The sequence below is a fragment of the Mugil cephalus genome, chromosome 9 (genome assembly GCF_022458985.1).
Source record: "Mugil cephalus isolate CIBA_MC_2020 chromosome 9, CIBA_Mcephalus_1.1, whole genome shotgun sequence".
NCBI classification, from domain to species: Eukaryota; Metazoa; Chordata; class Actinopteri; order Mugiliformes; family Mugilidae; genus Mugil; species Mugil cephalus.
In genome coordinates this window covers 24,536,208-24,546,533 of record NC_061778.1, presented here as the reverse complement: position 1 = coordinate 24,546,533, position 10,326 = coordinate 24,536,208, and the positions used below count along the sequence as shown (strand labels likewise).

Here is a 10,326-nt window from a genome sequence, read left to right as displayed (position 1 = left end):
TCAGGGAGTTTCAGGCCTCAATGTTTTATTTACATTTGCTTGAAAATTTCATTAGAACAAAGTCACTGATATTACATTCACGAGAAGCATGAGAAAGATACACCAAAGAAAAAAAGAAATGATACATTCATAATCCTGAAAACACAGCAAATCACAACTTGTTTTAATCTTGCTGCTCCTAATTCCTTTAAATCTCGAATCATTACCTCATTCTAGCGTCCGTGATTACCCACACCCACCCTCCCTGAACCAAGCTCGTCTATTAATGTTGTTCTGAAGAAAGGCTGCGCTCTTTGATGCCAAGAACCTGACATGAAAATTTGCTGGAGGATTTGAAAACTCTTCAACTTCAACAGCAAACAATAAAAATGAATGATTGCCTTTTCATTAGGTACACAAGAGAAAACAAATGCATTCTAACATAACAGCTCTGCAGCAGCTCTGCAGCCTCACGAAGTTACGCTATTCAGTACTGTCTCAAATAACTGACAGATGTTGATTCAACTGTTTTCATTTTAGAGACTGTGGTTTGTTGTACTACTAAACTGTATTGTGTACAGATACATTTTATTATGGCAACCCCATTTTAGTCAGACTAAATAATAGAAACACTTTAACGTTTACTTTAATCCAGATCAGCAGCATATAGCTGAATTAGCTTTGTTATGTCGTTTCAACATAAGGTGAACATTAGATCAGTCATGAAGGAGGATTTAGTTACATTAGAACACATAAGTTTCCACCAGTGTACCTAATATTATGCTAACGTGTGCTGAAGGCACAGCTACAGATTATTTTTACATTTGAGCAATTCATAATTGTTGCGTTACAAATAAATGAAACATTTTATCTTCATCCCTTGACAAGTGCTTTAACATGGCTGGTTTCAGATCTATTTAAGCATGTTAACAATTTTCCACCCGCTTCAACATGGACTTAATATCATAACACTTATGAAGTTAAGATTAAGTGCAAAACAGGTTTCACTCATGTACCTAATGAAATGACAGAGGTGGTAATTTTCTTCCTTTTTTTTTTTTACATCTTTCATTTGAATTGAATGAGAAGGTGTGTGCGTGTGTGTGTGTGTGTGTGTGTGTGTGTGTATTGGGAGGGGAGTGACTTATCATTCATTCGATGGATGCCTGTCGTCATTTTTGACATTTTACAGGTTTCATTGTTAATATTTCACAGACCAATCCCAGATAGATTCAACCAAAGCAGCAGGATATTAGTAACTGCCAAAACAGACCTTTCTTCACAGCAGACATTTTTTACTTGTCACAGTAGGGAAATCTCAGGTGTGTTCATGATAGCTCAGCGCCATGGTAAATCATGACAGTCAACGCGCCACAGGCGAGGGGCATTCTACGAGTGGACTGCAGCTGCCATTAATACACATGTCAGCAAGTCAAAGAAAAAGGTCTAATCCAGCCAAACTTCTGAAGACAGGGGGATATAATCACCTCTTTCACTACACTGTTCTTTAGACCTGAACAGTGAGGCAAATATATAAAAGAATGAAGAAATATTGCCTTAAGAATCTGATAAAAGAACAACATAAAAGAGAGTAGAATAAAAAATCCTTGGCAATTACTGTCAACCTGGTTTGCTTTGAAACTCAAAGTACCTGATCTCCCCTCAAAGCCACAGAATTATAAATTATAGAGCCCAAAATAATAAAATGTCTTTACAAATTAGAAAGCCTCACATCACCTATTGTCTAAAATAAAGTGTGTGTGTGTGTGTGCGTGTGTGTGTGTGCGCGCGTGCGTGTATACTCTGGCTGCTACACCACAGTCTTGAAGGCGTGCAGTATCATGTTGGTTTGGTGGGTGAGCCGGTTGGCGCTGACAAACACGTTTATCGCTCTGGAAACAGAGACACAAGGACACACGTGTCAGTCATACAGCAGAGAAACCATGGCAACAATATTAGGATTGATTCAGGAAGCACTTTGATCTGAGGGGAAACGGAGAATGTCAGCCTTCAGAGAAACACAAGCCAGAGTGAATCCACAGGAAATGGGTCAAGGGAAATATTCAGCATGGGTGGATATGATGGATGCGGGGCCGCGATCAAACAGCCATTGACGTGGCGGCGACAGTGTGTGCGTCTGCGCGCTGGCTTAATGCGTGCACAACTACTAAATGAGATGGAGGAGCATGTGATACGGAAAAGGTCGAATGACTGAGCGAGAAGGGAAAGAATCTGTGTAACAGAGAAGGAACTAGAAGCGGTGTCATACTTTCCGTCTTTGAAGTAGGTTTTGAGAGTGTCGCTGAAGCTCTTCGAGTACTTCACAAACTCTTTCTTCTGCTGTTCCAGCGCCTACCCAATAAATACAGACAGCCTTTCAGCTCCACTTATTCCACGGCATCTGTGTTTGTGTGCGGGCATTTCTTCCTCCTAATGTATCTACTTACCCGTCGGTTCTGATACTGGTATTTCTTGAAGACAGTATTAACCGTGTCTAGCAGCTCCTTGATGGCACTTGCAATGTCTCTGTGGATGACATGTGCAAGAGAGAAATATGAAAATAAATAAATAAATAAATAAAAAAACAATATCTCAGAATCTGTCTGATTTTATCAGGCAGAGAGACTACTCTCCTTTGATTCCTTTCTTTACCTGCTCCCGCAAACATGCTTCTACTTTCAACTTTTTCTCATGCTCTCGAAATCGTCCGTTTCATAACTCTAATTTCTAAGCATTCCCTTTGAATTGATTTCATTCCTAAGCCCTCCGCTGGGTAAGTAACTTAAGCAGTGACTCACTAAAGAGTATTGAATTTGATCAAAATAATGGCAAAGTGGGCCAAGAAGATGAAACATCTTTCACTTCCTATATATGCGTGTGCGCGGTGCAAACGGACGGGGACATAAAATGAGACCTTGCAGTTTTTCCTTCACTATTCCTCACATATTAGACGTTCCAGGAAACGCTGGGGAAAAAGTACTGACGTCAGCACCTGTGCATGTTTGCGTTGCATGTTTTAATGATTCGATTTTTCACATGAGCTTGAGACGCGGCTGAAAATCAAGCTTTAAATTAAGACCCTTTTGGAAAACATTCTGTCCCTGACAGCACAAAGTAACATGATTTCTTATTTGATTTGATTCCACTTCATCTTTAAAATCCTACAAAAAGCAGACCGGCCGGACAGAAGACTCAAAGCGTCTCTTGATGTATAAATTTAAAGATTAATTTGAGCACAGTCATTAGCAGTCTTTCTTTCCACTAGTGTCTTTCCTTCACCTCTCAAAGAATTCCATTTTTATTAGCGAAGTTTTTGATGCAGCCATGGTCTTGTTCAATAAGGCAGAAACTGTTTCAAAACTTCACTCTTTGCACCAAACAATTAATTAAGCAAAAAAAAAAAAAAAAAAAAAAAAAAAAAAAAAAAAAGTTTTACGGACTGAAATTTTTAATGCAGAATTTAACCTGACATGCTGGCGTTCACACACAGAGCTGTCTTACTTGATGGTCTGGAGCAAGCTCACTCTGTCATTGATCTCATCTGGTATGGTGCTGAGGATGTGTTTCAGAGCTCGGGCCCGCTCGTTCAGCTCCTGGAACTCCGGTTCTCGCCTGTCAATCATGAACTCTGGAAACGCACGGGAGGCAGAGAAAAATACAGATCTCCTCAGCAACGAGCACGTCAACACACACACACACACACACACACGAGGCACTGCAGTGAAGCAAGAGATGACGGTGGCACGAGTGAGAAACACATGTCTGTGTCTGCGTGTGTGCACGTTTTAAAGTGTTGCTAAGTGAAAGCTGGATTAAGGCAGAACTTGGGATGTGGCGTACATTTAAAATTCTTCCAAAGTGTGTGTGTGTGTGTGTGTGCGAATTCATTACTACCATCAATCACTGTACTGGCAAAAGGAATTCAATTACACACAAAAACGGGAGAACGTCTGAACACAGGAAGAGGGGTTGATTTGTGGGGAAACAGCTCCCCCTAGTGTACAACCGAGCTAATGGTGAATCGCAGACATCCAAAGAGAAACCACGTTTGTAACCATCCAGTATCTTTAAGCAGCACAGTCGTGTTGAGTTGTGTACTATACATCTCATTTTTCTATTTTCTATCTCCTATTCTCCTCATTTGCTGCCAACATTTCACTGTCCGTCTTTCTGTGCATGACTGGGGGTCCTACCTTCCACATCATCTCCAGCCATGCGAAGTAGAGACTCACAATAGTTGATTTGTAAGTTCTTCTTCTCCAGTATCTTCAGAACAATGTCCTGAGTCAGACCTGGGTTCTCCTTCTCCGCCTTGAGAAACACAAGCGGACAGTTTGTGTGCACAGTTTGTGAGTCAACCTTGGTGCATGTACATGTATGGGGCAGTTTAATATACGAAATGAACACAAACTAGCAAAGGAAAAGTTTACCTTTATAAAGGCTGCTCTCAAGGTCTGCGCCGCTGATAAATCCGCTTTCTCCAGCTGCAAGTTATAATACACGGACACACAAACAGAAGTCAGTGCTACACAAGCTTAGCTCTTATCATCACCTGTCCTGAAATGTAATTCTGTAAAAGCTACATAGGAGCCAAGGATCCTGCTGTATCCAAGCAGGACACTGTGCTGTTGAATTCTACACAGCTGTGATCCATCTGTATTCTCCTTGTAAACTTGAGGAGAGCTGAAGCGTGCTCAGCTCCTGCGCGCTGATATTTTGTCACTAGTCACTACTTCGGCTTCCTGTCAGTTTGCGCAGCATGAAAACTTTTAATCACGCATTTCACCTTATAAACAATAAAACTGTCAGAAACGAAGTCATTCTAGTGATTCTTTATCCACTGACTTGATACATAAAGATCAGACGAGCAGGTTTTTAAAGTTTTGCTGGTTTGCAATGGTGGAGGTATGTCATTTGTATCTGGATCTTTTTTGTTTTCTTTTGAAATTCCACTTTTTTTTTTTAAACACAAACGCTATTTAATACCAGAAAATATGCAAAATGGGAATGTGACATAAATACAGAAGATCAGTGAACGTGAAGGGTTAAAAAAACAAACAAAAAAACGTTAGACATGTGAAGCAATGTAATTCACAAGCACACAGTAACGTAATACATGGAGAAGCTTCATGTAGATCTATTGCCAGGTGATTTAACCTGTATGAGCATCAGGGTTTTGGGTGCAGACGTCTGGTTAAGAGATGTCGACTATCTGACTCAAGGCTGCCTGCTCCTATTTAGAGTCTGATGGGCTGGAGTTAGGAGAAAACATCTACGACCAGATAGTTTAAGGCCTTGACACACAAAACTGTTATGAACAAACTACCAGCAACAAAGGAAGACTGTGACATTCCCTCACGTCTTATGTGTTTATGTGTTAAGCTGACACAAACATTCCACACCTAAGTGAAAGGACATTGTATTCTGTATTTGTCATTCAAAAGTGGACGGTGGTAGACTTACTAATATGTTACGCATACTTTAATGTGTTCTCTGTGTGCCCTTTGAAGGTTGCTGTTTTGCTTATGTAATATTGCTGAGATAATCAGCCAATCAGAGAGATGTCTCTGACGGACAAACAAAGACGTGCTGAATTGGCTGAAAAGGCCACAGACAGAGGTCCAACTAGTGCCAATGGTGAGGGACATACCACCAAAACTATCGCAGAAAGCCTGACACGGACAAACGGCGAACTGTCAGGCTTTGTTTAAAGGCTGCTATACACAGCTCATGGACAGCCAATGTCAGGTCAACGGTGAGCATCTGTGGCCCAGGTTTTTAGGATAAGGTGGTAACCCTGTCGCCGACATTTCAGGCCATTGTGCATTTTGATCATTCGGAGCGGCCGCACAAAGAGAACACGCCCTGACGTTGTTCACGTTCTGAGAAATGAAAACATAAAACTGAGCAGCCTGATTGAAGAGAGGCCAGCTGTACAGCTCTTCCAGTTTCCCTGTTTGAACAGATCCAGGCTAGCGCCACCTGCTGATATGTACAGAGCATACAGTCTGTGGCCAGTGGTCTGTTGGCTGGAGTCTTGGGAGACCTTCATTGCCACTGGTACTTTGATGTCAGTCTGGCGTCTCTGGGCCTTAAAGTATTTGCTTGACAAATGTGATGTCTTAGCTCGCCTGCCAAAACGGCTTTACAGCGTGTTACGTCTATTCTGAGCTCCACCACACGGACTGTTTACCTGACTGCAGCCAAAGTCGTCTCAAATCAGATCGGTCAATACATATCGGACTACAAACACAAACCGGAAAGCTTCTTGTCCTTGACAACAGATCCTGCATATTCATATGCAGATATCTGTTTATAGAGATTATGTAAATCCAAACGGCCTTCAATTGTTGGGAGTTGCAAACTATTATGCTAAACGCATAATTACACCAGCAGCCTGGTCACATCTCATTGCTGTTAGTTTCTTGCGTATCCTTGTTAGTGTTTCTTGTTTTCTAACAATTCCTTATTTGTATTGTGGTAAACATTTGAGCTTTAAACAAAAACCCATTCACAGTTATCGTCCCCAGGTTTTAAATGCACTTTACAACCTCTGATTTACTGCATGTCTCTTCCACATGTCTGCTCATGGAGCAAAAGTTTGTGAAACTCTGCATCCTTTACCTGGTTAAAGACCGGATACATCACGGTGTAGAGAGCCATAGAGACTACTGAGGTGGTGTCGGCTTCATTCTTCATGTCTTCCGTGGTCATCCTTGACCAAACAGTGGCCCTTTGTGCGTGTGCTTGTCCACCGATTCAACACATACAATCAGTCATGCGGACTGAGAGAATAGGAGCAGATGAGGACCTGAAGAAGAAGAAAGAAGACAGGTGAACAAGCAGGTAGAGATAGATGGATAGTGGATGGACTGCATGGAGGCTTATAAATTAAAAAATGCACAATGGTAACAATCAGGATAAACCAACCATTTAAACTGAGGTTACTTAAATGTTCTTCTGAGACAGCAGACTGATAAGAGATGATTTTTTTTTTTTAATGATTCCTCAAAGTGTTGGTTCTATTCAGTTTTTTTCCAACTACATTTTTCAAACCTTGCATGTGCTACTTTCAAGAAACCTTCTCGGACACAGATATGACCATGTAACAGGAAGGTTGTCAATAAGTGTTGCACTTTACTGTCCCACTGGGTGCAATCGAGACAAAACTGAGAAAGGAATTTGTTGCTGCCATAAACACGTATCAGTGTTATAAATATAGAACCTGGCAACAAGTTTGTTTTTCTATCGTGTCTCTTTCATTCACACACACACACTTATTTATGACACCTCGCGGACCAGTTCTTCCTCTCCTATTGTTTGTTATGTGACAGCTTTATAGGATCTAATGCAACGTCATTCTTCTTTGCACTCATCAACCGTCAGATCAGTTATTAGAGGGCAGGGACATACCAGCTCTCTGATCATGTTTTTCTTCTCAGGATTATAAGGAGTCAATCACTTCTTATGCGAGTATGACATAATACTACCACTGTAGGAGATCAGTCATTCTGCTTTTTGATACCTGGTGTTACGTAAACATTAAGCCTGTAAATGGGTCCAAACTTGCAGTGTTAATTAATATCAACAGCTGACAAAGACTGCTGCCAGTAGTAGACAGGCAGGCCGCACATATATTGGTATTAAATTAAAGAAAGAGGAGATAAAGGCAATACTGAAATTAGATATTAAATATGATATGTACAATTATTACACAGTCACTTTTATACATAACACACTGCACTTTAAAACATTCATGATGTGGTGTGTGGTGTCTGCAACTTGAGTGAAACAGGCTATAGCTGCACATTTCTATTCAGTTCAAACTTGTATTTTGGGCCATGATAGGAATAACTTTAAGTCTACGGCTGCATTTACATGGACAGGAATTCTTCAAATTCTGGCGAAAACTAATTTGGATAAGTTATGTCTATTTACAAGCTCCAAAATATCAAAACATCTAGTTTTTTCATGCACAAGGTGTCAGTCAAAGCACCTTATTCTTTTATTCTTCTATTATATTTATTACCAATACTACCTCTATAATAAGACATGTGTATATATAATCCCTGTAATTCCTGTTTACATTTGCACTTCATTCATGTCCTCATGGACAGTTTAGAAAGTTAAAATATTTGGGGCACAGTTTTTGTTTTCGGTTAAGTTTTCTGAATCTGAATGTTAGTGATGCCGTGGATCCTCAAATCCACGGCAAATATAAGATTTTGAATAAAACACACGCCCAGTTAAAGCGACTAAAAAAGTGTGGAAAATCAATTAGCGTAAATTCCCAGTTAAGGTGTAGTGAATGAATGCATATGTAGATTAGAGATCAACATCTGCTTTCAAACCAAAAGTGATATTTGAAACAATGCAATTAACAAACTGCAAATTTGTATTGTGGAATATACATTGAGCAGCTAAAGCAAGGCTTTTTCAATGATTAGACTATTCATTTATCGAACATCATTTCATACTGAGTTGAAGTGCTCAACTTTTCATAATTTCTTTGTAGTTTGTAGTAGTTTGATGGTTTCTAACGTGGTGATACTCCACCCCATGTTTTAAATCATTTACTTGGTAAATAACTGATTGAAGCTTTACTTTAAAGAAGAAAAAAAAAATCACGAATGAAAATGAAATCTCAATATCTCATATCACAATTAGATATGCAGAGATTTTCCCTGAATATTCCTCCAGAGTTAAGATCTAGCTTGTTATAAGCCAAGACAATGCCCATACAGAGAATAAATTGTGACAACCAGGGAGTGGACAAGTCATGCTAGTGAGATCCCTTGCTACTCATTGTAAATTACTGTAATAAATAATGATAAAAACTATGCTGATTCTGATATGTGTCTTCCTGACTCATGGGTTATTGCCACACCTAAATGCATTTTAAATAAACTTCATGGCAGATTTAAATGTCAGCCAAGCAACTGATCTTTTAGGCTACCTTTTCAGTTATTTGTGTGGACCATTTACATTGCTCCAAACGTGCTGGGGAAAACAAACTAACTAACTAACTAACTAAAACAGATTACACACAAATATAGCTGCTTCAATCGCACCCGCAGGTTTTGAATAATATTGCCCACCATCACTACCACCCAGCCGAGTTCAAATACACCTGGGCACTTAGAGCTCTCTCCAACAGTGAAGCTTGAATCAATGTACATTCTACCGAAAAGGTTAAGGCCACAAATCATTTTGACATTTATAGGTCGAACATTATTTTATTTATTTATTTTGCTGAGGTGGCACTTATGGACCTTATTTCTTCTGAATAAAATGGTATGGTTCGTAGTTCTCACTGTACATGTAGCTCCAATGGCCAACTTAAATACACCTCACCTCAACACCTCATTCACTAATCTTCATGGTGGTGAGCAGACAAACTGCCCGACTGAATTTAGAGACTGAAGTAAACCGGTCGCTTAGCTTCATGATAATAATAATAATACATCTATCGAGAGGGTTGACGGACATTTCACGACCCTTACCTGGAGCGATATAGCCGCAAATGAAGGGAAGAAATCCGGTGCACCGATAATAATGAGGTGGATAATGTTAAAAGAACAACAAGTTACCTCTCTAGGTACCGCGCTAACATCAGATTAGCAGCTTAGAACAGGTGACTGATTCTGTTCTTCGCTAAACTGGTAGCTCTATCGCTAGCTAACTGACTGCTGATAAAACATACGTAATATAGGGATAGAACATCGTACAAATCTATGCCTCCTTTGCTAACTCGTCTTGTTGTGGTTTGTGTTTCATTCAGGAAGTTTTCTGCCTGACAAAACTGTAGCAGAGAGCCGGCGAGGGCGGCGTTTAAGGCTGCCTGTTAGTATCGCATGGGATGCTGGTTGTAGTTCTTTCTGTGAGTCTCCTCAATGCTTTGTAACGGTAACGGCCATCGGAATGGACTTCAAATCCCAAATGGATACAGGTAATTTTCTTTTTAAACAGCAAGGACACTTTATTAATTAGGCACACGATATACATCTTAAAACGTATCGAAGCGTTCACAGTTAAAATAACAAATAAATAAATAAAATAACAGGAGACATTACGGTAGTTACGACAAGCACAAACTAGCTGTTGTCATATAGGTCAAGATAGTTCACCACCATACACACGTATTGTATTTAACGTTATCTACCGTCTGTGATCGCACAAACAACAATATGAATAATATGTATTTAAAGTACAAAAGGTCTTTAACAATATTCATGCTCGCGTCATATAAAACGTTGATGAAGAGAAAGTGTGCTAACCGTAATAGGCTAGTTTGTAATTTTAACGTCGGAGGGTCTATAAATCGAGGTAGGTAACAACAAAGAGAAA

General features: G+C 39.8%; 1 protein-coding gene across 1 annotated transcript; it reads right to left on the bottom strand.

Moving 5' to 3' along the window:
• On the bottom strand, window positions 1-9,794 carry pdcd10a (programmed cell death 10a). The gene is made up of 8 exons (XM_047593940.1): window positions 9,483-9,794; window positions 6,604-6,790; window positions 4,410-4,463; window positions 4,173-4,290; window positions 3,481-3,607; window positions 2,427-2,505; window positions 2,249-2,331; window positions 1-1,871 (listed from the first exon to the last, which is right to left on the bottom strand). The coding sequence occupies exons 2-8, from the start codon at window positions 6,691-6,693 to the stop codon at window positions 1,790-1,792; spliced, it is 633 nt and encodes a 210-aa protein (XP_047449896.1). The 5' UTR covers window positions 6,694-6,790; window positions 9,483-9,794; the 3' UTR covers window positions 1-1,789.
• Window positions 9,795-10,326: the final 532 nt, after the last annotated feature.

What these genes read in the sequence shown, in the direction of transcription:
- pdcd10a (XM_047593940.1), bottom strand. Translation starts at nt 6,693, where the DNA reads ATGACCACGGAAGACATGAAGAATGAAGCCGACACCACCTCAGTAGTC. An exon ending in GGCTGGAGATGATGTGGAAG is followed by an intron (nt 3,608 to 4,172) that starts GTAGGACCCCCA and finishes GTGCGTTTCCAG; the next exon opens with AGTTCATGATTGACAGGCGA. An exon ending in ACCTACTTCAAAGACGGAAA is followed by an intron (nt 1,872 to 2,248) that starts GTATGACACCGC and finishes CTCTGTTTCCAG; the next exon opens with AGCGATAAACGTGTTTGTCA.